Source organism: Ahaetulla prasina, chromosome 1, assembly GCF_028640845.1.
Source record: "Ahaetulla prasina isolate Xishuangbanna chromosome 1, ASM2864084v1, whole genome shotgun sequence".
NCBI lineage: Eukaryota > Metazoa > Chordata > Lepidosauria > Squamata > Colubridae > Ahaetulla > Ahaetulla prasina.
In genome coordinates, this window is record NC_080539.1 from 233,714,281 (window position 1) to 233,740,629 (window position 26,349).

At 36.7% G+C, this 26,349-nt stretch overlaps 1 protein-coding gene across 9 annotated transcripts in view; it reads left to right on the top strand.

Annotated features, from left to right (window-relative positions):
• GTDC1 (glycosyltransferase like domain containing 1) overlaps positions 1–26,349 on the top strand; it is a 283,243-nt gene that overhangs the window by 146,887 nt on the left and 110,007 nt on the right. For 8 of the 9 annotated variants that reach the window (XM_058193541.1, XM_058193532.1, XM_058193524.1 and 5 more), the window contains one exon: positions 2,104–2,277. The exons of the other annotated variant lie outside the window; for it this stretch is intronic. In XM_058193541.1, the coding sequence (XP_058049524.1) occupies positions 2,104–2,277 (174 nt within the window). The remainder of the gene's footprint in view (positions 1–2,103; positions 2,278–26,349) is intronic. 9 annotated transcript variants of the gene reach the window in all.

Here is a 26,349-nt window from a genome sequence, read left to right on the forward strand (position 1 = left end):
CATCTGCAACAAAACTCAGAGAGTACCAAGGACCCCACATGAAACAAACAAAATGCTAAAAAGTTATACTTATGTAGTTACTTACCAAGCACATCTAAATTATATTAAAGAAACCAAAATACCTTTACAATCTCCAAGGCACAATTTTTGAGTACCCCTAAAGTTTGGAAATTGAAAGTTGAAAAATTTTATATGACCTACCACCCATAGTTCAACCCTGAGCTGTAAATATTTCCTTCTATTGGCCTCCATAATTCCCTCATACTTTTCATATACCTGCTCTCATTAGGTCTACTGTTGTTCTAGCATTCCATCAACTCTGGGATCTCTTGTCTTGTCCATGTATAATTAGTACCAATAGTCCACTTATTGTCAGTTTGGTTCCCCAGCATTTGGTCTGTTAATCTGGGCAATGTCCAGACCAGTGTGATTGTCTTAGTTCACATCACTCTTATATTTGAGGTAAACGAGTGAAGCTTTAGGGGGTCTTACTATGCTGTTACCATTAAATTATCCAGCCGTTCTAATTTTTTATTTTAAAAGCCAATATATTAAAAGCTGGCGGTGTGGAAGAAATATATAAGTGGAGAAAAGAATGGCTGAAGTACAGAACTAGAGATAACCATCTCCTCCATCAGAAATTTGTTAGTAATTCATGTAAAGATCCATAGATATTAAAGAAGTAAATATATAAACTGTGTATTGCAATACAATTTTTTGCAGTACAATTTGCATGAGAACACTTCAAGTTTATTGGTGTATTTTTTCTCTGTTATATAAATTATAATCAGTATTCTATATATCAAGACAGGGCAGAAATACCAGAGCAGTTATCTTTTGTCCCTTATAGAAAGCATATTAGTTTTTGTGAGCCATTTTTATGCCACTAAATTGGCGTACTTTCTCCCTAATTTGAATTACAGGATTACATTCATGTGTGTATAATGTGTGTATTTATAATTCATAAATATAAGGTCAACATTTTGGCCTTCGGGGGCCTCTGCAGGTCCCGTTTTTGCCTTCCCCGGCATCCAGAAACACTCTGCAGACCAAAAATGGGCCGTTTTTGGCCTGCAGAGTGCTTCTGGACACCGGGGAGAGCAAAAACGGTATCCACAGAGGATTCGGGAGCCCAAAAACAGGCCCCGTATTCACTCTATAAGACGCACAGACATTTCCACCTACTTTTCTGAGGTTGGGGAGGTGTGTCTTATAGTCCGAAAAATGTGGTAATCCTTTTTGTTCAGCTTGGAGATATTTATGATTACTGTAAATTCACACTGTACTAAATTTCTTAAGAAAGTTGAACTTGAGAATCTTTAAATTGCAATCCTGTCCCTCCTTTGAAGCCACAAGTTCATATAGTGAACTCCATATAGAAAAGAAATATATGTGATATTCTGAAGATATTAGGTATGGACTAACCAGAGAATCTTGCACAGAAGGGGAAAAACACATTTGTGTTTTTTTGTTAATCCGTCCATGCAAGAATTAATGAAAGCTTTCATGGTATAATATTTGCATTTTACCATAAAAAACTTGGACAAAATGAAGCTGAAATATGAAGCTGTCAGATGATTAATGTGGGGATCACACATCACCTGGGTATACAGCAGAATCATTTGGAGGAAGGAAAAAATCTGATATCTCTAAGCAATCCTGGTTTCCCAGTCTCACAGCAGTGGGAAACCAGACTTTGTATTATGACAGTCCTTAGGGAATGGGCCCAAACCTTATTCCTAGTGAAAGAGCAGCTTTACACCAGCGGTGGATTTCAAATTTTTTTACTATTGGTTCTGTGGGTGTGGCTTGGTGGACGTAGCAGAGGAAGGATACTGTAAAATCTCCATTCCCTCCCCACTCCAGGGGAAGGATACTGTAAAATCTCCATTTCTTCCCGATCAGCTGGGACTCGGGAGGCAGAGAATAGATGGGGTGGGGCCAGTCAGAATTTTTACTACCAGATCTCTCAACTACTGAAAATTTCCGCTACCAGTTTTCCAGAACTGGTCAGAACCTGCTGAAACCCACCTCTGCTTTACACCAAACCAATTAAGTTCTATGTATTATTAATTGTTGATTATTTTCTCCCTCTTTTATTAGCTTGGTTGCTGACATTGTGGCATTCAACTCCGCCTACAATATGGAGTCATTTCTAACATCGATTGGGAAATTTATGAAATTGATGCCTGATCACAGGCCTAAACATCTGGAAAAGCTAATTAGGCCAAAATGCCAAGTCCTTTACTTTCCAATAAAGTTCCCAGATGTGAGCAGGTTAGTAGTACCTTTCTACCACCTTCTCTAACTGGGGTCAGGTATTACGTTTCATTTCACCATTATCACGATCATGGTAACCAAAGAAATATATTTCATGCCAAACTATTTTTTAAGACAGAACTAAGAAACTCAGAACGTACAGAAAGTATTAAGGCAGGGCAATTTGTAAGCAAGCAATCATAGAGATGGAGGAAAAGGAAAGAAATTAGAGCGAAAATAGAATAGAATAGAATAGAATAGAATAGAATAGAATAGAATAGAATAGAATAGAATAGAATAGAATAGAATAGAATTTTTATTGGCCAAGTGTGATTGGACACACAAGGAATTTGTCTTGGTGCATATGCTCTCAGTGTGCATAAAAGAAAAGATACGTTCATCAAAGTACAACATTTACAACACAATTGATGGTCAATATATCAATATAAACCATAAGGATTGCCAGCAACAAAGTTACAGTCATACAGTCATAAGTGGAAGGAGATTGGTGATGGGAATGATGAGAAGATTAATAGTAGTGCAGATTTAGTAAATAGTTTGACAGTGTTGAAGGAATTATTTGTTTAGCAGAGTGATGGCCTTCGGGAAAAAACTGTTCTTGTGTCTAGTTGTTCTGGTGTGCAGTGCCCTATAGCGTCGTTTTGAGGGTAGGAGTTGAAACAGTTTATGTCCAGGATGTGAGGGATCTGTAAATATTTTCACGGCCCTCTTCTTGATTCGTGCAGTATACAGGTCCTCAATGGAAGGCAGGTTGGTAGCAATTATTTTAAGTACAAGTTCTCTGTGAAAAAATATATATAAAAGACATGTTTTTATGTATTTGTTGATTTAGAGAAAGCATATGGTAAGTGAATAGGCTTAATTTATGGAAAGTTTGTGTGAAGAATGTTGTTTGCTGAATACTGTATGAATGATAAATGGAGAAAGTAAAGCATGCATGGATATAAATGGAATGCTTACTGAATGTTTACATTGATGAGAGACTAAAAGAAGGTTATATAATGACCCTTCATTATTTAATGTATGTATAGCCAAATGTTTAAGGAAAGCTTATGATGATATTGAGATATGTTGATTAGACACATGAATGTATATGTATTTTTAGCACAAATGATGTCATGTTGTTAGCTGGGAATTTGAATATTGGATGTTAAATAGGAGATATATATATATATATATATATCAATGAGAATGGGTTTAAAATAATGTATCAATATATTTACAAAAGATGTAAAGTAAAATGCTGATAGAAAAGTAATGAGTATTAGATGATCTGTTGTGAGAATGAATATCAAAACAAGCAAAACTGGTTGCTTATAAAAGCTGCTTTTGTTTACTTAGTTATATGGAGCTGAAAGTGGAATATAAAAGGAGAACTATAAAGGGAACAGAATGGATTTGGAAAGGATTATTTAAGAACTGTGCAGAGAAGAGGAAATAAGGCCAGGAATAAATGGGTGGCAATGAAAGTTGATTCATTGGTTGACTATAAAAATGTGATGAGGTAGATTGGTCATATATAGAGAGAATAAATATAGAAGGAATATATGAAAGAAGAGTAAATTAAGGAAGAAACAAATTAGACAATTGATTGAATACAGTTGGTAGTATTCTCAAAAAGAGAGGTGAACAGTTTATGGAAGCAAAGCTAGGTTACAGAAATCAAAAAGTATTGAAAGTTACAGTGAATGGTGTCTATGTAAATTAAGATTGGTCATATTTCTTTCCAATTACTGCATATGTTCATGTATTTTTTTGCTTACTTTTGAGATATTTGGGTCCTTTTCATAACATTGATTTCTCAGAAGAGAGTAGTGTCATTGGTATGTTTAGATGGATGGATTCCTACTTTGCCAGTGTTGTTGTTGTGTGTGTGAGAGAGAGGGAGAGAAAGAGAGAGGGGAGGGAGAAGGAGAGAGGGAGAATGAATGAATGAATGAATGAATGAATGAATGTGAATGAATGAGTGCTGGCCATAGGACGCATGTCCCAATAGATTTGGTTAGATTGTTGCTTTCTCAGATCTCCAATAGCTAATGATTGTTCTATGCTGCCTAATATCCTGTTTTATTAGACTTAGACTAACTTTATTGTCACTTTGAATGTACCTATACCTCCAATATAAAATAAAATAGAATAGAATTTTTTATTGACCATGTGTGATTGGACACACAAGGAATTTGTCTTGGTGCTTATGCTCTCAGTGTACATAAAAGAAAAGATACATTCATCAAGAATCATGAGGTATAACACTTAATGATAGTCATAGGGTACAAATAAGCAATCAGGAAACAATCAATATCAATATACAGTATTTTTCGGAGTATAAGATGTACCGTTTTCCCCCCAAAAAGAGGGTGAGAATCTGGGTGCGTCTTATACTCTGAATATAGCCCCGCCCAACTTCTGAAACGGAGGTTTCAGAGGCTGAAAAAAGCATCAGAAACGGAGCTTCAGAAAAAAAGCCCCAAACGAAATTTCAGGAAAAAGCCCCAAACAGAGTTTCAGAAAAGAAGCTCCCAAACAGCTTCAGAGGCTTTTTTTCTGAAGTTCTGTTTTGGAGGCTTTCAAAGGCAGGAAAAAAAAAAAAAGCAAGGCACAGAGCTCACAACCAAGGAACCTGTTGCTAAAATTCATCACTGAGAACAGCTAATTGGGGGTATTCTGGGAGGCCAGTCTACCTGCCAGTCAGCTTTTTTCTTATTTTCCTCCCCAAAAACTAAGGTGCGTCTTATACTCCGGTGCGTCTTATACTCCAAAAAATATGGTAAATCGTAAGGATACAAGCAAATAAATTACAGTCATAAGTGGAAGGAGATGGGTGATGGGAACGATGAGAAGATTAATAGTAGTGCAGATTTAGTAAATAGTTTGACAGTGTTGAGGGAATTATTTGTTTAGCAGAGTGATGGCATTCAGGAAAAAACTGTTTTTGTGTCTAGTTGTTTTGGTGTGCAGTGCACTATAGCATCGTTTTGAGAGTAGGAGTTGAAACAGTTTATGTCCAGGATGCAAGGGGTCTGTAAATATTTTCACAGCCCTCTTTTTGACTCGTGCAGTATACAGGTCCTCAATGGAAGGCAGGTTGGTAGAAATTGTTTTTTCTGTAGTTCTAATTATCTTCTGAAGTCTGTGTCTGTCTTGTTGGGCTGCAGAACCAAATCAGACTGTTATAGAGGTGCAAATGGCAGACTCAATAATTCCTCTGTAAAACTGTATCATACAGCTCTCAGAGGGTCACTATCTCCAGTATACATTACATAAACATGACTACATACATACATATGCATATACCTACATATATGACACAGAGAAGCAATACAGGTAATCCCCAAATTATGAGCGTTCCCTTAGCAAAAGTTCAAAGTTACACAATAAGCGCCCCCTAGCATTTATGAACAAGTCCCGAAACTACAAATCTTGCAGCACCACAGCAGTTGTTCGCCCTTATGAACAACCGCCAAGGCTCTGCAACATTCGCCCTGCATGTTGTTGGCCGAAATGGAGCTTCTGAGGGGCGGATCCGATACTCCATTCTGGTGTCCAAAGGCCTGGTCTGGCATGTTGCCAGCCGAAATGAAAACAAATCCTGCGAGTTTACCAGACGGATGGCATAGGGAATAAAGCTGTTGCAGAATCTGGTAGTCTGCTAGAAAATAGTTTTAAAAAGTACCAGTATTCTAGTGAATCTTTTCTGTCTCCATGTATGATTGGGAGAAGACAAGGTGAGAGTTGGAGGCCTACCAGACATAATTTTCAGACCCAAAGTATAAAAAGGATTGAAAAATCACCTCCAACAGAAGATCAGGAGAAAGACTTTTCCAGAATCAGGAGATACAAGACACAGTCTTACCAATGTGAAATGATTTAATTAATACATTATCTAGTGACATTGAACAATTCCTTTGTGGAATGCTAGTGGAAGGGAGAACTGCACAACCCTAAGGATTACTTCACGCCTCCCACACATATCTATCTGTATTTTGAGGTCATATTTTTCCATACACCCCATCCTGTGAAACAGTAGGGGATCCCTGGAGAAGGAAAAACCCATCTTTTATCAATATGCCAACATCTTCCCCTGCCAATTACTTTTATGTCTTCTCTGATACTTGCAGCAATATTTTATTATTATTATAGGCTTTAAAATATTAGTCATTTGCAATATTCCGGATGGTGTATAATTTCCATACTGCTTTTATATATTTTCTTTTAAAATCTTTTTATGTGCTGTTTCTTTTATATATGCTTTCTACTCTTATAGTAAACTGTCCAGACAATTTATTTGAATAATAGGACATCCATTTTAATGGAAGAATGCATAAACAAATGTTGAGTTTGTTGGTCCAATAATCTTACTTAGAATAGAATAGAATAGAATTTTATTGGCCAAGTGTGATTGGACACACAAGGAATTTGTCTTGGTGCATATGCTCTCAGTGTACATAAAAGAAAAGATACGTTCATCAAGGTACAACATTTACAACACAATTGATGATCAATATATCAATATAAATCATAAGGATTGCCAGCAACAAGTTATAGTCATACAGTCATAAGTGGAAAGAGATTGGTGATGGGAACTATGAAACGATTAATAGTAGTGCAGATTCAGTAAATAGTCTGACAGTGTTGAGAGAATTATTTGTTTAGCAGAGTGATGGTCTTCGGGAAAAAACTGTTCTTGTGTCTAGTTGTTCTGGTGTGCAGTGCTCTATAGCGTCGTTTTGAGGGTAGGAGTTGAAACAGTTTATGTCCAGGATGCGAGGGATCTGCAAATATTTTTTAATACTAATACTTAGTATTTTTAATACTAATACTTAGTATTAATCATCTTTTAATGTACCAGTTACTAGTTTGGGAATAACTGTTGGAAGTATGGTGAGATAATTTGCTACATATTCTTATATAATTTTGACAACTATACAAAAAGATATGGGTTTTTTAGCAGCTACACTAGAAAATTGTTGACACTTATATATGCAGAATATATAAAAAGAAAATACATAGAGATTGGCCTGGTTGAATACATGCCAGTGTGGTATTTTTTTTAAAATAGGCATTGCACAATATTCGGACTATTGTGTTTCAAAAAACAAATTCAATTTCTTAAGTGTATATTTTACACAAGCTTTCATTCATTAAATTTGAAAATTAATTGTGGCATACCTTCTGATTTATTGTATATATTTATTTTATATATTATATAAAACACACACAAACTATTTACTGCTTGTAATAAACACTAACAGAGCAATCCATGCATAAAGTTATGCATTTTAATTTCAGTTTTTAGTTACAGTTGCCGCTATTTATTTTTCTAATAAGATCTTCTGTTAAATAAATGTTGAATGCACCTATGGCAATTGAATGCAGTTTATTAATTTAGTCTGTGTTACTCTAGCAAAAGCAAGTTGAATGGAAATGGAGAGAAAAAGGTTAAGAAATATCAGGGCCAAACTTAGATTCATAAAAGCAGGCTTTTTGCCCAGAGTGTTTTTCAAGTTATTTTCAAATGGTAATTTGCTTTATCCAAACCAAATTCATACAGTGTAAGTAAGTGATTATTTGCATGAGTGACAGTCATTTGAATGCCTGCAGTCTTTTAAAAATGCATAAGTTTGCAGCGATGTCGAGGGCGGGCTGGAGAACAAAATAACCAAGGTGATTTTTTTTTCTTTCTCTCCTTACTTTGACCTCCTTTTTACTCGTTGTTACTTCCTTTAATATGATTTGTATTTCTATATCCAGCAGAGTTATATTGAAAACAAGAAGGCACTGTTTTTAGGCTTGCAACTAAGATTTGTAAAAGTAAGCTTAAATTTAAATTAATGTTGTGATTCTGATATAAAATAAAGATATATTAATGTAGGATATTTGACCTAGAACTGGGACATATCACAAGAGCAAGTAGGTAGCAATTTAGGTTAAAAAAAAAAGAGAAGAAAATGAATTTATTTATAGTGTTTCTTAACCAAAGATAGCAAATGCATCTTAAAAGAAAACAGGACTAGGTTAATTGTGACAGAGTTAGAGGAGAGATACTCCAATTTCTAGGTATAAAGAACAGTATCTTCTTTCAGAGTAAATAGCAGTGTCAAGTAATCTTTGCTTTTTGGTGTGCGTTTAACTGTAAACAACAACTGCACATAATTGTTCCCTTCAGTTTCTGGTTAATCTTACTTCTCTAATCAACTGATAAAATAAAAATAACTAAAACATTAAAAGGTCCTAATACAAATAATCAGAACAGCAATCATGAAGACGCAAATGCACCCTAAACAGCTATGTTAACATTGCAATATATAACTAAAACAGGAAAAGTCAAGAAAAGAAATAAATAAACTTTCTCATTGAAAATATGCTCCAGGGAAGAGTAGGTTCTTGGAGAGACAAAGATTCAAGCAGCCATTGTGTAAACAACCAACTACAAATTATCATAATAAGTGCAGAATACTGTCCCCTTGCTGGTGCATCATAAGCTCGTGAGAAAAAGATTTAAGACATCTCCACCCTATTGTACCCTAAGAGATAGTGGCTCTAAACTTTGTTTCTGCTATTTATATCCTGCTCAGTTCCCAAAGGGCTGTTGGGAAATAATTCACTTGTTAGAAATTTTGTCCCACTACTCCTGTCATCTTAATCAATCTCACTAAAGAGAAATCTGTGAGGATCATGCTTGGGGAAAAAGACAACCTGGCAACCCACATTTATGGTTGCAATGTGTACTTCAACTCTGTCCACCTATCTTCCCCCCCCCCCTTTCCATTTTTGGCCACCCTGCATTCTACTGTCGCCTACCCCTGCTACCCCCAACTGACCATCACTGTCTTCTATTTTCTGCTGCTGCTGAAGCGCACCCAGTCAAGGCAGCTGCTGGCCCTTTGCAACACCTCATGACCACAATGTCTTGTGAGACCTCTGCAAGGCCTCCATAATGCTTCATGAGGCCTTTGTGATGCGTTTGTGACACCTCACAGAGGCCTTATGAAAGGTCAGTAGCTGCCTGGGCTGTGCACTTCTCAGCAGCAGAAGGAAGAAGACGCAAGGGGGCACCTGGATGTGGGAGGGGGGTGGAGAGCAGGGCAGCCAAAAGGGAAGAGATGGGGCCCAGATATGTGAGTAAGACAGCTGAAGTGGAAGTGAGTGCAGTAGTGCAGTGGCGCCCCATCTTTCAAAGGGAGCATGCTGGACCCCCGCCGGGAAGAGGCAGTGAGACAGAGGCGGCAAAAGAGGTGTGAGTTTCCCATCTAAGGATGGCATGGTTTTTGCCTAATGACCACAAGCCCTACTGGAACCGCCATTGCTAATCAGTACAGTCACATGATGTTTCAGCTACTGATTGCTTTGCTTAGGATTGGAAATTCTAGTCCTCATTAGAGTCATTAAGCAAGGACTACTGTAGAAGTAAATGGAAAATATGGATTATCAGTACACTTTTGCTGATACAGTTTTCTGAAGAGTCAAGGACAGGTGGGTAATACTTTAAATTGGCAGTGGAGAAATACATTGTCATATATCTTTTGGTTTTAAACTTGTAGATACTAGCAGACTTCAACAAGTCTTTGGTGTTTTTTCCACCGTACATTTCACCCTCACAGTTCAGCTATCTGTTTGGCATTTCGTAAAATTAAGGCTAGGGTTGCCCATTATGAAAATAAATCTTGTTTTGCCATTTAGTTTTGTAATTTTAACAGGCTACTCTAGACAATCCTGAATTTTTGTTGCATTTAGGTCAAGGGTGATCAAGGGTGACAAGCTACAAAATTTTGGATGGCACAATCAACATTTAACAACAAGTATTGACAAAAGCATACCCCAGTCTCATGTGATTTTCAAATGCTGCTGAGGCCATAAAAGAATGGCATTTGCTCTTGTGTGACCTCCAGAGCCTCTGAAAAATCACATACAAATGGCATGTGCTTTCATGCGGTTTTGGGAGGTAGCAGAGGCTGAAGAAGAACATTCTCCAAAGCTGGTTCAAGAAGGAACGCCTTGTGTGACCTGGAGCAGCATTGGATAGGCCGCAGGGGCCTGTCAACAGAAAGGGAGCCCCACACGAAAGTAAGTGGTGTGGCAGATCCTGAGGAGTGCTGGGCCATAAGGAATAATCACACTGTTCCCTAAGGATTGTACTCCTTCAGGAACTGCTCAAAATGCTATTTTTGAGTCCCAATGTTAGTGCTAGGCTGAAGCTGAGAGTCAGGCTATACGCTCAGCCTCAGTGCTGTGCCACTGCCATCCATCAAGGTGGCCTAGATATGTGGGGGGGGAAGAAATAAAGAATTGTTTCTCTTTTGTTTGGGGAGGGTGGGGCATTTCAGCAGAGTCAAGTTAGGCATTTTCCAAATTTTTGCCATGCCAAGCCCAAAAGGTTTGCCATCACCGATTAACCTGTGTTGGCTAGGGTAGGTTCATAGCTGATGTCAACTTGGACGTTTATATTTAAAGTATCTCAAGAGTGGCTTATTGTTATCACGTCTAGATACCCGTAACATTATATAGTGTCGTGTTCTAACCCTGCAATGCCAGTGACTCGCATGAACGGGCATTCAGGTAAGGCAGCACCCTTTTAATCCAAATGCATGATTCATGCAAATTGTCAGATCTGTGTCTATGGCCTGTTGCTGGGTTTTACAGGGATTGAAGTTGTTCGATGGATGGTCTATAAACCAGTTGCACAAATCGTTATATCCCAGTCGAATCACCACACTGAGACAATATTTTTCATCAGCATTTGCCATTATTTAGAACTCAGGGCCTACTCAAGATTTTATCCATTGATTAGCTGACACCTGTGGCTATTTGGCACCTCAGCTATTGCCATGCCATCCCCTTAGAGAAAGTAGCTCTGTTTTACATGGACATCTGTCAAAAGAGGAAACAACACCCTTCCTTCTATCAGTTCCTTAACAGTTAAATCTGATGTCCGAGATCATTTAAAACCATGACAGCACAAATAACAGATAAAAAGAAACAGATGGGAGGACTAGGGGTAAAGATAATGAAAACTCCTTTCATCTGTATAACTTGTTAGTTTTGTATGTAATGTGTGCTTTAGATTCTAAAATACTGACAGGACAGAAAAAAAAAACTTCAAATGTGCTTCTTTTTGATAATGCAAAATGCTACAAATAGTTTTTTTCCCCTCCTGAAGTGATGATAAAACAGATAACTGAGAAAGTAAACTTCTGTTTTATATGAGTTTGATGTAAGAACATCCTACTTCTGAGTAGTGAAAGAGTTTGGAGAGCAACTGTCTTAACTGAAGCAGCAGATCAACTTGAGATCTGCACATGATGTAGCATATGTGGGAAAATCCAGGTGTGTTGGCGTATAACGGAGTTGACAAACTGAACATCTTTATACAAGAGAAAATGTAGAGAGATCAATGATGTCATGAAAATAAGGACATCCCCTATCAGGAAAATCATAAAACGAATTTGCCTGACAGTACAGTTCTGAAGACCATGCCAGCTCCTGTCTCCTCTGTTGTGTCTTCCATGTATCTCACGCTGCTTTTTGAAGCAGACACTGAGGATGCACCATTGCAAATTCATGCTCCTCTCCTCAACTGTTTATACAGATGATCCTTGTTTAGCAGCTGCCTTGTTCAGCAACCATTTGCAGTTATAACCATGATGAAAAAGTAACTTTACAACCAATCCTCACATTTAGGACCAATTGCAGGTCTCTAAAGCAAAGCAAAGATCATAAACACAATCCTAGCTTCATTCAGCAGCTGCTTTGTTTAATGGCCCAAATTGGCGGTCTCAGCTTGGTCGCAAAAATGAAGATTACCTATAGTACACTGATTCATTGTTGTTCCTTTAAAAGAAGTCTGGTCTCCTTCATATCATGCACGACTGCTAGGGACTTTTTGGAGATGTCCCTGCTCATATACTTTCCTTGCAACAGTAACGAAAGGATTGTCATTGTCTGTTTCTGGGATGCAGTCAAAATGTGTGTATAACACAAATTTAGGTCCTTTTGCAAGTGTCTTGTGACATTGTGTACAAGTATGTAAGAGACGGAGTTTTCAACACAACTTCTATTGCTTTGGCAAAATTTTGGCTTGTTGTAAATGTCCCTATGCCCTGGAGGTCTCTCATCTACGAACTTATCAGGCAGCTTAGCCTTATAAGAAGGTCAGCCAGTTGTTGCCACCTACTGAGACTAAAAGATCTTAGAGAAAGAAGCATTTTTTCTTTTTTACCAGTTCAGCCAAAATAATAGCTTTGATCTCTTTTCTTTAACCAACTTTAGTCATTCAGATGATGTCTAACTAGAGCCGTTCTCTAGTTCTGTACTATTCAGCGCAGTTGGATTCTGCATGCAGCCTATTTAATTTTATTACTTGTGTTCTTGTCATGTTGCATACAGTGGATTCCCATAAAAGTTACATTTTGTATTTACAGAAAAAATTCTCTTGAGAGTTAAGGTCTTGTAAAACATTCTTGTTCTACAGCATGAACGAATTATTGTCCTCTGAGGCATTAAAAAGTTAAGTGTACTGAAGAAAAGATTTTTTTTTTTGTTTCATTAAAATGCAGTTTATATTGATAAAACAGATTACTAGCATTTGGTGAAATGGGAGACTTGGATCTGCCCTTATAGCTAATTTGCCAGTAGGCTTATTTTGGCAGGAGGACTAGAATATAATATATACCAGGACCAATCATTATGCAGTACCTGTTACTTATGTATCTGATTTAGATTGAGGTTCAGTGAAAGAGTTGAGGGGGTGGAAGACTACATCATCCTTCCTCTGTCTGCTTCTTGAAGTAGCAGAATGTGGTAACCAAGAATATTTGAAAAGAAAAGCTGTTGTGATATCAGTTTTGGCACGGTCATTTATCAATCAGTATTTTAAACATTGACAAGTGGTAATTTAATGGGGAATGACCCTGTTGGCAGGAAGCTGCAATGACAGATGATGCAAACTTATTTTTCACTACGGGCTGAACTAACTTTTTTACCTTTCTTGGTATTAGAGCTCCTATTTTCCAAGTCTCAGATGTGAGATGCCACCAAGGGCGAAACTTATGGCAGAAAGCCCACAACCACTGTTATCTCACTTTAAAGTGGTTAATTCTTGATTTTCACATTACCCTCAGTTTGGAACAAAAAGAAAAGTCCTGATGGTTTGATAACTACTTCAACAACGTGGAATTTATATGCTACATTAAAAAGTTCCCTTTGTTATTGGTTCATGTTGGATGCCTGAGGAGCTCTTTCTTGGCAAGAATCCCTTTAATACAAGCCAGATGAATCTAAAGATGGTGGCGTAGAAAGGGTGTTAGCCCTTCAGGAGAGCCTAGGTTAAGAAGCAGATACCTCAAGAAATATCAGGAATTCTGTTTCATTATTGTAGGCTATATTGACAAAATCTGCCCAAGCTTTTCAGTCCCATTTTATACTAAACACAATCAAGGCAGGGTTTGTTTTTAATTTATTTTTCATGCTTCCTTCCATCTCTGGACTGTGTAACCTTGTCTCTTTCATGGGTTGCTCCTCTCATTAAAGGCTCTCTGGTATCCTCCCCCAGATTGGAGTGAAATTCCTTTATAGGTGGGAGAGAAAGATCATTCTACTAGATTTTGGAAAAAGAGGTAAGGTACGTCAAGAAAATTATACAGAGCCCTCAAGGTCATGGTTCAATTGCCCAAGATACTGTGTAGATACTTGCCATATACCTTTTCCCACAAGGGATGCTATCCTTTTAATTCCCATTTGCCTTCACCTTCCCTTCCCTTCCCCTGAGGCATCTATAGTCACTTTGAGTAGGGAGGCTATCAGTCAGTGTGACAGAAGTTGTTGTTGTTGTTGTTGTTTTTTCTCACAATTACCTGTTGTCTCTTCATGAGATTACTTGGCATTGAAGCCATAGATAGGATTTGCCATCTAACATAAGGAGAGGGAGGGAGGGAGGAAGAGAGAAATCAGTTGTTCTTGAAATACAAGTGATCCTTGACTTGCGACCACAATTGAGCCCAACATTTCTGTTGCTGAGTGAGACAGTTGTTAAGTGAATCACTGCAATTAATTAGTTAATAACACAGTTGTTATTAACAACACGGTTGTTAAGTGAATCTGGCTTCTCCATTGACTGTGCTTATTAGAAAATGTGATCACATGACCTCAGGACACTGCATAAATATGAACCGGTTACCAAGTGTTTGATCACGTTACCGTGGGGAAGCAGCAATGGCCAGAAGTGTGAAAAATGGTCATAAATCACTTTCTTCAGTGTTGTTTTAACATTGGACAGTCAGTAAACGAACTGTTGTAAGTCAAGGACTACCTGTAGTCCAGGGGTATCAAAGTTACATCATCACGGCAGCATCATGTGTTGTATCGGGACTTTTTCCCCCTTCGCTAAACTGGGTGGGGGCGGGGCCAGCACATGATGCATCTGGCCTGCAGGCCATGAGTTTGACACCCCTGCTGTAGTCCATCAATCACTGGTAGCCTTCAGCAAGCTGTCCTCATCCAGCTGTTTCCATTTTGACTTCCAGAATTTCCAATCAGCCTGACTGTTGCTGGCAATTCTTGGAATTAATATCTTTACATCTTCAGGGACAGTTGTTCTAGTTAGTGAGTCTGATCAATGAAATGAGCATTTTTCTTATTTAATAATAGTTCTATGCAGTGCTATGAGAAGTCATTTCATTTTTAGTCTTCCACCTTAAGCTTTTGGATCCATTGGCTGAGGGACATGGTTCAGAATTTTAATTTAATTCTGCTGCAGTTTGAGGATTTGTGTACATTTGCTTTTTTAATGTTCAATGTAACCCACCATGAGCTTTTTTGTCCAATCTCAGAAGTCATTTTTGAACTTTTGTAAAAAAAAATAACAGCATTTTGGGGTTAGGGATGCTATCCATATCATGGTCACAGATAAAAATATAATTTTTGTTGCTTTACTGTTTCTACCTTAATTACTACTTATCTCTAATTCACCATTTGCTTTGCCCTTTCTGAGATATCAGCATGGATAGTTATCTGGCAACCATTTAAACTTTAAAATCTCTGTGGGTGGCATTTTTCCCTCATTGCTGACAACTGAATTTTGCAAAAGAAAGTTGAGTTACTGTAAGCATAGTGAAATGTACTTTTCTGAAACGTGGACATAGGTGATAAGAATGAGAGCTTTTGAAAATATTAACCTTATTTTGGTTCCCAGATGGAAATTAAGCTCTTGTGCGTGGGTGTGTGGGTATGTTTGTGTGTGGGGAAATCTTGCTCTTTTTGAGGTGAAAACAAGCAATGTTTGTGTATTAGCTGGTTTTTTTCCTTTGCCCTAAACTGTAGTTTTGCAATTAGTAATAATGAAAATGAATATTTACATTGAAAATATACAACAAAACAACAAGTTAGCTTAACAGGAAAGACTGTTGAGCAAGCTATCTGCTGTAGTATACACCCACTATACCTATTAAACTTTACTTCAAACCAATGGCAACTTACAAAAATTACTTCCCATCTTTCCTGTTGCTCAATACTTCGAGGCAGAAGTGAACAGACCCCAAAATCTGTATTTTTATTGATAGACTTTTCTATAATTCTGGATGCAGCTGCCCAATATAAGTAGGGTGGTGCTACTACAATTGGTTTGCAAATAAATCTCTACATCTGCTAAGTTTTGTAGGAATAATATCCAATCAAATACTGGTTTAGTCAAAAAAGTGGTATCACCATCAGTTACAATGGCAAAGAGTATACTGTTGGAAAACCTGAAGGACCATGTTATACCAAATTGCCACGGAGAAAATCTGTCCATGTGGATGCTAAGTGTTGACACTGTCTTAGTCAATCAGTTAATCAGTTAATCAAATATTGTTGAATTCTGATTAGAAATGATGTAGTATTGGAAAGTGAAAGAAGGAAGGAAGGAAGGAAGGAAGGAAGGAAGGAAGGAAGGAAGGAAGGAAAGGTATGTGTGTGTGTACATGCAACACACACACCTATATAGTAAGAATGTGATGACTGTAAGTTATTTATATAAATGTCTATACTTTCAGGACTTTAGGTCAGGACTTTAAGTAGTTTTATGAAAGAGTCCATTTCATGAAATGTCATGAATTCCAAACCAGATAAATTTGTCACAGGACAGTTCTTAGTTCTTATGGTTCCATAAAATTCTGTTCTTGCAATTTTTGTCTTAATTTTATTCTTTACTCTGCCTTTTTATATTTTTATTAATAACTCAATGCCCCCTCCTGTTTTCTTCACAACAACAACAACAACCCTGTGAAGTGGGTTGGGCTGAGAGAGTGTGACTGCTCCAAAGTCACTGAACTGGCTTTCATGTCTAAAGCAAAAATACTGTAACCTCAGTCTCTTGGTTTCTAAGAGAAGAAACTGACTGTTAACCCTCTGGGAACTCCTAAAAGGTGATTTATGTCTTTGGCCTTCTAAAGTAGGCCCTCCAACAGTACAGTAAATATCCTTCTTTCACTCATGTAGGAAAAGCTTTATACTAATGTTCTAGAATAGCATTTTCCAGCTAATAACATTCCTACAATTAAGGTATATTGCGTGATGATGTCTGTATGACCTATGTTTTTTCTAAGCAGCATGGACAGCCAGACATCTGATGGAAGGTATCACTTAGAGAACTTTGCTCTCAACGTTTTAACAATTTGGTTTCTTTACTGCGAGGGAATTGTACAGATTAAGTAGCAGGCTTCTTGCTGATCCACAATCCTTGTACAGCCTTGTACAGCTACAGTTTTAAAGAGAACACTAAATAGATATGACATGTCTTATATTAGTTGTCTAAAGCACAGTACATAGACTTTCTGGCCTTTTTTCTGAGACAGGCGCCCTAATTGCCTCTTTAATTTTCAGCAAACTGCTCACCTTTCAAGTTCTTGAACTGGTCTTGTTCTTTACTACTTTAAAAAAACAGTGGGCCCCTTTTTCATGTTTGTTGCACGATGACATTTTTCTGTATATTTATCTTCATCATTCCTTTTTGTGTGTGTATCGTGATCTTTGTAAGACCTGTCTCCGATATGCCTAAAAAGGGCAAGTCTCTAAGCTTCTGTGAGGTTCCTAGATTTATAATGGTGATGGGAATGTTATAGATGTCATTTTTCCATTTAGTTACTCAGAAAGATTTGTTAGTTGTTCCATTATAGTTTGAAGTAAATCAAGCACTGATTCCCTCTGATTTTAGGTTTTTATTATTACGATCCTCAGTTCATACTACAATATCTTCCTTGATGTTTTAATTATATTTTCATATTTGCATTTTACATATCTTCTGCGCTCTTTTTAAAAATTGTGCTAAATTTCAACAATTTACTAATGTATTTGTGTTTCAGCCACAGTCTAAAAAAATTAGGATTGTTTATTTTAAGGATTATTCTAAGGATTATTTTTCATTGGTGTGGAAAACTGAGTGTATATTAAGAACATACAGCTCTGTTTGGGGGCCAAACTTAGGAAGATGCTGTGGAGTGATTTTATACAGGCCATATTTGTTGTTCTCATAGCCCACCCAGTTACATGAAATGGAAGATAATTTCAATTATTTCCGTTGACAATGGTGGAAAATAAATCATGCCCTGATAGAACAAACTCTCCTTCTCTTGAATAACTCTTGTACTGAAGGAGCTTTTCATCAAAGGTTGCTCTTGCTCAGATGCCTTATATCTCTGATGTCTTTTATGCTATTAGTTAATGGGATGTAAATTATTCCTATTGATTTATTCGGCTGTGTTTTGAGTCCAAGAAGAAAGTTATTTGCCTCTCTTTTTAGGAAACCAGTCCTCTATACTCTTACTGGTTGTCAGCTACTTCTGTGAGAATGTGGAAAAAACTGGCAGCTATCTCTTTATTAGACAACACCCAGAAAACAAAGATTATGAGGTAGAAATTGGTCCTCCTTGTCTTCTCACCCAGGGATGCCCAGTGGGACCTGCTCAAAATAATATTACTTCTGCCTACCGAAAGTAGCCCAGCTACACGGTCATTTATCCATACCTACCCCAGCAACTTATTATTCTTCAAGCATCACTTCATTTTGGCTTGCAATAAGTCCTGTTCAGTCATTGTGCTGCAGTGCAATGTTTAAAGCTGAAATGGGCATTGGAATCTGTTTGTTTGCAGCAGATGATTTGCCTAAGCTTTGATGCACAGTCACTTTCTGACATTTGTGTATTTCAGCAGTGAACAATGTAAACTCATTTTCCGAGCACTTTGATTACTTGCACATAGCAGTGCCCATGGCATGTGACAGAGAAGAGCACTCCATCCACTAATCAGATAGCTGTGCTTCAAGCGTATTTACACAAAATAATGAAAACAGCTGTTAGATACCTTTAAACTTGAGTGTGTTTTGTTATTAATCTACTAGCCTGTACACATGACACTATAATTCTTTGCTCACTCAAGTTGCCTTTAATGACACAGTAATAAAACGGAGAGGGATGAAAGTAATGGAATTGTAGAATGTAATGCCTCAATTGTTCTACAGTGTCTTCCTTTTTGCCAAAATAAACCACAATTAGGTCCATATGGTGTTTTTGAAGTTTTCAAGCAATGACCCTAATAAAAAGTAATGAATTTCTGACAAAAGAAAGCGTAGTGTTCTTTTAAGCAGATATCTTTGCTATTCATCTAGATATGATGGCAGACTGATACGCTAATAGAAGAAGAAAGATTCAGTGGGCCTGTTACAAGCACTTTCATTTTCAGTTTATTTTATACGAAATTTCATATGAAAAGGTAGAAACATGTTGTGATGTATTAATTAGGCTACCTCTTTAATGAGAGCTGGTATTTTCAGAAATCTGTTCATTCTTTCTTTCTTTTTAATTTATTTCTAGCAGAACGTGAAATTTCAGAGGAAAGAGGTTAACATATTGCTTTTTTTAAAAAAACAGTGACAAGTTTTCCTGAATGCAGTTTTTTAAAGGTTATTCTCCTTTCCCCTTTATACTCCTGTAAAATATCTTAGACATTGGAAAAATATTATGAGAACAATAACATAATACTATATTTATTAGGCTGTGGATATAACATCTGTACTAATAACTCAGCCTTCAACAAAGCTAGCATCGTATGTTTTTTCTCGTTTCATAATTCATCTCTAGAAAAAGGAATGTTAGGATTAAAGTGCATCTGAGCATGTGTTGAATAACTGTCCCGTAATTGTGTATTCCTAATCCACATTCATATCTGGTATTATTGGGAAAGATGTCCTAATTAGATTAAGGTTTCCAGCAGCCTTACTAGTTAAGTTTTCCTCATGGCCAGGTATTGAACCCTTGCTCGTATAATAAAGCCTGTTTGTCTACAAGTATGTATGAAAATTCAGCAATGCTGTAATTTAAAATCAAAATAACATGAAATTGAAATAAAGATGTCTGGGAAAATAATTTTGTAATTTTGGCCTGCTGGTCTACCTCTGATAACTATCAGGAAGGACTTAATTTTGATAGTGTTGGAGAACCTTTTTGGCACCGAGTGCCCAAACTGGAACGCGCGTGCGCCCCCGAAACCCAAAGACCAGCTGGCTGGCGCGCACATGCACACCTGGTCTTCTGGTTTCGGCATGCGCATGAGTGCTGGCCAGCTGGTCTTTGCGCACGTCAGAGCCCTGGAAACCCAAAGACTAGGTGCATACACCAGAAACCAGAAAGGCAGCTGGCAATGGCACGCGTGCTCACAGAGAAGGCTCTGTGTGCCACCTCTGGCACGCGTGCCATAGGTTCACCATCATGGCCTTAGAACTTCTAGAACTCTTGATATTTTTTCCACAAGGTGCCTCAGATCTGTTGAGAGTACCTGGTAGATACTGATTGGAGAAGAACACCCCTTTTTCAAATCCTGTTTAGCATTCATCATTGTTAAGTCACTGGAAGGTATTGTGTTATATTGGTGATATCTAGCTGTATCTCTTCTGGTTTTCACCATATTATTTGCTCCCTGTTTAAGGCTAATTTTCTTGTTGTAAGAGCATACACAATTGCTAGAACATATTGTGAAACATAAAGAAATTCATCTCACCTGAAAGAAAATTAATTAGCCAGATAAAAATAATTAGTCAGTACAGTTATTTACAGTATCCATAGTTATTTGTCCCTTCTTGCCACGTAAAAAGTCCCTGTGGCTTACCTCTGTCAACATAGGGCCTGACTGAATTTGAAGCTGAAGTTCCATCACATCAGAAGGATACCAGATAGAAAAAAATGTTTTAAAGTATACAGTGTCAAATACTTTCAGTTTTTAACTAACGATGGTCTTAAAATGCCACAAAATTTAAATTTAAGCAAGAATGGCTCTCTTATATATCACACACACAACAAAGAAAGCTTAGATATTTAAGACTACAGTTTCTAAAACAAAAAAAAATACATAAAAGGTCTTAAATAGAAATGAGAAACTATTCCTAAAGCTTATAAATGTATTAACTACAACTATCAGTTAGGACATAGTAAATTGGGAAGAGTATAATTTGTAACAAAGTAGTTTCTTAGTACAGATTTTTATTGATTTTTATTTTTCCCCTTTTTTGCTTGTACATCAGTTCATTTTTTTCTTTTTTTATATATTTGCTTTTTAAATAATAAAACACGTAAAAATAGCAACCCTTTAAAAGAGAATGCAGTTAGCAAAATATATTAAAATTTAGAAATATTATGCAGAACAATGTTTTTCTTTCATATGGCAATAAAGAACAACAGTATACATGCATGCTTTAAAGGAAATGCAAGTATTGTGGAACAGATCCAGGTTCTGTAGTGGAGATTTCTGAGATATAATCTTTCCTTGTTGCATAAATAGAAAATAGTATTATGTCTATACAGACATGAGCAACCCTAATCTAATTTTAACTTTATCTGTAGAAATTGGGAAAAAAACTGTTCTGATTATAATAGTTTGAACTTTATGAGTTTCCTAAATCTAAATGTGTCAGCAAACCTAGGGAAATCAGAAGGGAAACACAACCAGGTGAGCTAATTCTGTTTTATTGTCACATTACATTAATAGAATCTTACAAGTCTGATAATACAAGTCTCATACTATCGTTTTTAACAGTCTGATGTGCTAGACCAGATCCTTCTAAAGTTTATTTGTTCCCCCTTTTATCTGATTGTCCTCTAGGCAGCACCTTTCTCCTTGTCCGTCAAGGGGATTCCAACATATAATATTTCAGAGTAATAGATGATCGATAAATAGATTGATATGATGTGGTAGACAATAAAAAGTGAATATTACAATTCAAGTTATCAAGATGTTTAATATAAAGATCCTGCATTAAAAACTGGTCCCACACAAGGAATCAAGTCCACCCAGAACAATGACTATAGAAAGCCATATAAACTGAAATAATAAATAAAATAAATTACTACCATGTCTTTTTTCTGCCCAAAAATTGTAGAGATGTTTCAAAATCATAGACATTATTTAATGAGTCAACACACTGAAAACACAGTTGTTTCTCAGAGATAATCTTTCATTTCACTTTTAATCTTCAAAAGATCTTCAGGTATACCTGAAACTACTGGTCCCCATCCTAGAATGAATCAACAAAGCCACAAGAGAGCAATTCTGCCCAAATATCTGAGGGTTCCTTCTATTTGGCTCCATGAGGAATTTGGGTCTTTCTTTTATTTATCCAAACTACAACCCCCTCCTCTTAGTCATAGGAGGTACTCCTAATTAACATTAGGATGTGTAATTTGAATTCACTATTAAACAGAACAGAAGAAATGAGAGTTGCATTTTTACGTGACACTGCTTTCGTTTTTGGTTGACTTGCTTATTATAACATTTAGAGTAGATCAAACAAGGTGGTCACCTGCAATTGTTAACTTCTCCATAGCATATGATGTAAATAGAACCTTCAGCGAATATAAAAGATTTCAAATGGAAAATTAGGACAGTTCAAGGTATACCTTTACTCTGGGGAAATCCCTTTGGTTTTGTAATCATGCCCCCAGGTTGAGGCTCCTGAGTCACTGGGGATTTCCACTAGGCTTCTTGGTATGGCCAAAGAGATACCATCCTCGGGAATTACCACTTAATGCTGGGGATTCCCACAGGTATACATGGCCAAGAAGTCCCTGAAATTTACCCAATCTGCCTGGGGTCAGGTACTAGTGGGGATTTTTTTTTTACCCTGCATTTGGGCTCTACGGGAATAGTACATCTCAAGATTATGTAAAGTAATAAAACTATAGCCGAAGGCACAAATTCATCAGAAGGTGCCACCAAATCTGCTACATTATTTAGACATGGAGTGCAACAATTTTTTTTTGCAGAAGTTCCACAATCAAAATATGGGAAATACTACTAGAAAATCGAAACTTATTCTGAAATGAATAGAAAGGCTAAAACACGAAATAGCTTAATGCAATGACAACTAGGGATGTTACATTTTAAAATATTATTTTTGTGATTAATTCCACTTTGCTACTATATGGATGTTTCTTGTGATTTTATTGTTGTTGTTGTTTACTTGGCAACATGATATTAGTTAACCAGGGAACACGCTGTTAATATGGTAGCATCACATATGACTAATCAAATGTATGACAGAATCATGTTATCATTATAGTAAGAACAATGCCACTTGCCTTCAGTCTGCCTTGTGTACCTGATGTTGCCAGATAGCTAAACTCAGTTAACTCTGTGATAGTGTAATATTAGTAGTTCAATACAAGGATGGGAAGAACTGTCCTCACTTAAAGACAGTGTCTAAGGGACAGAGTGGCTCAGGGGCTAAAGGCGTTGAGCTTGTCGATCGAAAGGTTGGCAGTTCAGCGATTCGAATCCCTAGTACTGCGTAACGGGGTGAGCTCCCGTGACTTGTCCCAGCTTCTGCCAACCTAGCAGTTCGAAAGCACATAAAAAATGTAAGTAGAAAAATAGGCACCACCTTTGGTGGGAAAGTAACAGCGTTCCGTGCACCTTTGGCATTGAGTCATGCCGGCCACATGACCACGGAGACATCTTTGGACAGCACTGGCTCTTTGGATTTGAAACGGAGATGAGCACCACCCCCTAGAATCGGGAACAACTAGCACATATGTGCAAGGGGAACCTTTACCTTTACTTTAAAGACAGTGTCAGCTATATTTTCAAAGCTTTCAAACTTCTGAAAAAGGAAAGAGTTTTTAACCATTTAAAATTGTCAAGATGAAAATATTTTTTGTCTCTAAATATTGTAGTATAATATCTTTAAATAATGCTTTCTAACCAGTGTCTTGGTTTCAATTTATAATAACCTTGAATTACATAAAGAAGAGTCATTCACTGCATTTCATGTATAGAAGCTTATAGTAGTCCACCGCTTTAGCTAGATATACTGCTTAAACATTCTCCTTCTTCTCTTTGTGTTAATTATGTTACTTCTATTGAAATCATTTATTTACATGTCAGGCAGATTTCCCAATCATATCTTATCACAATCTAATTCTGGCTTCAGTGTGGGATAAATTCCATATCACTGAGTTTTCCCATCTGTGATAGTAGAAAGGCTTTTGGTGGTTTCAGTGAAATCTGGACTGCAACTGGCTATGTTGAATACGTACCGAAGAATACAAGTTTTTTCTTGCCAAAACTGATCTGAGCTTAGCAGTTACGTTCTGAAAGACAAAACACAGCTAAAACGTTGCTTCTATGATTTTAGATTCTGTTTGTTTCTAGGATTCTCCATGTAGCACACGAAGCTGTCCATCAATACTTGAGTGTATCTATGACATTGCATGATAATTAAATGAAATCGCTATACAATTCGGGGTGAAAAGGGAAAAGCCTTTTTACTCCTTCAATTCTTGTCATTCCCCATAATCATAAATAACAACTTTAGCAAAAAATATACGTACACAGCTCACAACATTTACAAATATTTTTTTTAAAGTACCTTGTTAAAAATGTTGCTTGGTATCTAGAATCAAGAACTGCATGCCTTTAACATAATTCATTGTATATTTAATCGCGTAATTTGGTGCTTTGGTGTTTAAAAGAGTGTTACTTTTAAACAACAGCTTAAATGAGATAAGTTTAAGGAAACATTAGTTGTACTGAGATTTGGGGATATAAGTTAGTGGTAGAGGTTACATTCTCAATAATATTACTTAATACAGCAGCATTTTAGTAAATTGGTATATAAACAAACATCTGTTAGAGGAATGCAGAAATGACATCATAATGTATGTATGCAAAGTTTTAACTGAAAAAGAGCAATGCTGCATATTGCTCCGTGGCTTTTCAATCTAAATTATTATTATTTTTTTACATTTGAATAGAAGCCTCCTGTCCATATGCCTGCTCAACAAAACATTTAAGCTCTAATGCCCTTTCACTGTACCTAAACATTTTCCCTAGGTCATTGAGTAAGACAATACTTACAGTAATACAGTATGTGTTATATGTAATTATCTTGACAATAATTTAGTTTTTGTAAACAGTTTTATCATAAAACAGCCATAAGAGGCAAGATGAATTTGACTCATTTTGTGTGTAGAGCATGTGAATCATTTAATAGACCATTACATCTACTATATTAGGCTCCATTCTTTTTTTTTCCCTTCAGAGAGCCTTTCATTATAAGACTGACTTTAATGGAAAGAAGTTTAACCTTCCCTCCCAAATAGACTGAACTCCATAATAGTGTAAACATTCTCATTATAAAATAAAATCCCCTTCCTCAAGGGCAGCACCTTAATTATGTTGCAGAACAGTTCTTCTTTTGAAACTACAAAAACATGCTTTCTCCTGTTTGTGGTCAATTTTTTTAAAATCCTTTTTCCCTTTATTAAAGTTGGTCAATCATACTTCTAAAACCCCCGTAACCTGATAAAATAAATCATGTTTGATTCATTGTTAATTTTGGAGTTTATTTTAATCACGCCCGGCAAAGAAGTCATCAGTAAAATTGCTGTTGATTTATAAATAAGATAATTAGAGGCTTTGCTCCTAAGTACTGTTCACTGATGTTGTGGCTGATTTTATTGCATAGTCAAACCCCTTCATTCAATTTTAAAATTGCCTTTTGAATGAACTGCACTAGGAGTGTGCTAAAGTGTGTCACTATTAATACCTTAGCTCTCCTATTTCATTGTCCAGTTAATAAATACACAATTAGTTCCTTAATAAAGGGGTCAAGGAGTTTTGCTAGTTTTTAAGTGAGCTGAAACCAAACATTGCATAGAATCTTACACTTACAAATGCTACTGGATATTAATGACACAGCCCTAAAGATGAGCATATTATATATCTTGAAGCATTCATAAATGTACTTGCCCTGGAACAATTCCTGTTGCATTCTTTAGAATAGGCATGAGGGTTGTACCATAAAATATTTGAAAAGGTATAAAAGTTAACCCATATTGTAATTAGTTTGCTTAGTGCTATGTGTAATTAAAGCCACTGTGTCCTGTTCAATAAAGCAGACTTCATTGAAAAAGTCTGAAAAAAAATCTAGGCTTAACATTACCTATAAAACCATCTTTTGCTTGTAGAACTAGATCATTTAAGTTCCGTTTTACCATTCACAGTCTTTTAGGATGAACTGGAATCATTGATGCCTGCAGCCATAAAAACTATTTCTTGACTTAAAAATGCCAGAAGAGTAAGCTCAGAGCAGCGTGTAGCTCATTTGTTACATGCATGTAAGCATTCCACATTTCCGTGTTAATCTGATACCTCATAGTAATTACATTTACATTTCTACTGAGTGCTGGGAATTCATTGGAGCAAATCATGCATATACAGGTAAACCTTATGATTATATGTTCCTTCATTTGTTTCACGTGCATTCCTATCAACCTTGACCCGCTTTGATTCCAGCTGTTGGACAACTCCCATTAATTTTTACAAGCATTTTTTCTCCTTTTTCAGAACGTGAATTCTTTTCGCGATAGAAGTATGAAGAGCAAAAACTGAAAACAAAACAAAACAAGAATCTTTGTTTCTGCAGTCTTAAAGAAAGTCTGTGTGTGTGTGCGTGTGTGTCCCTTTGTAACAGAAGGAATGTTTCTTATGTTTCTGCCTTCAGACAGTTGGCACACTTTTCATCTCAGCAGCTGCTTTCTCTTAAAGTGCAGT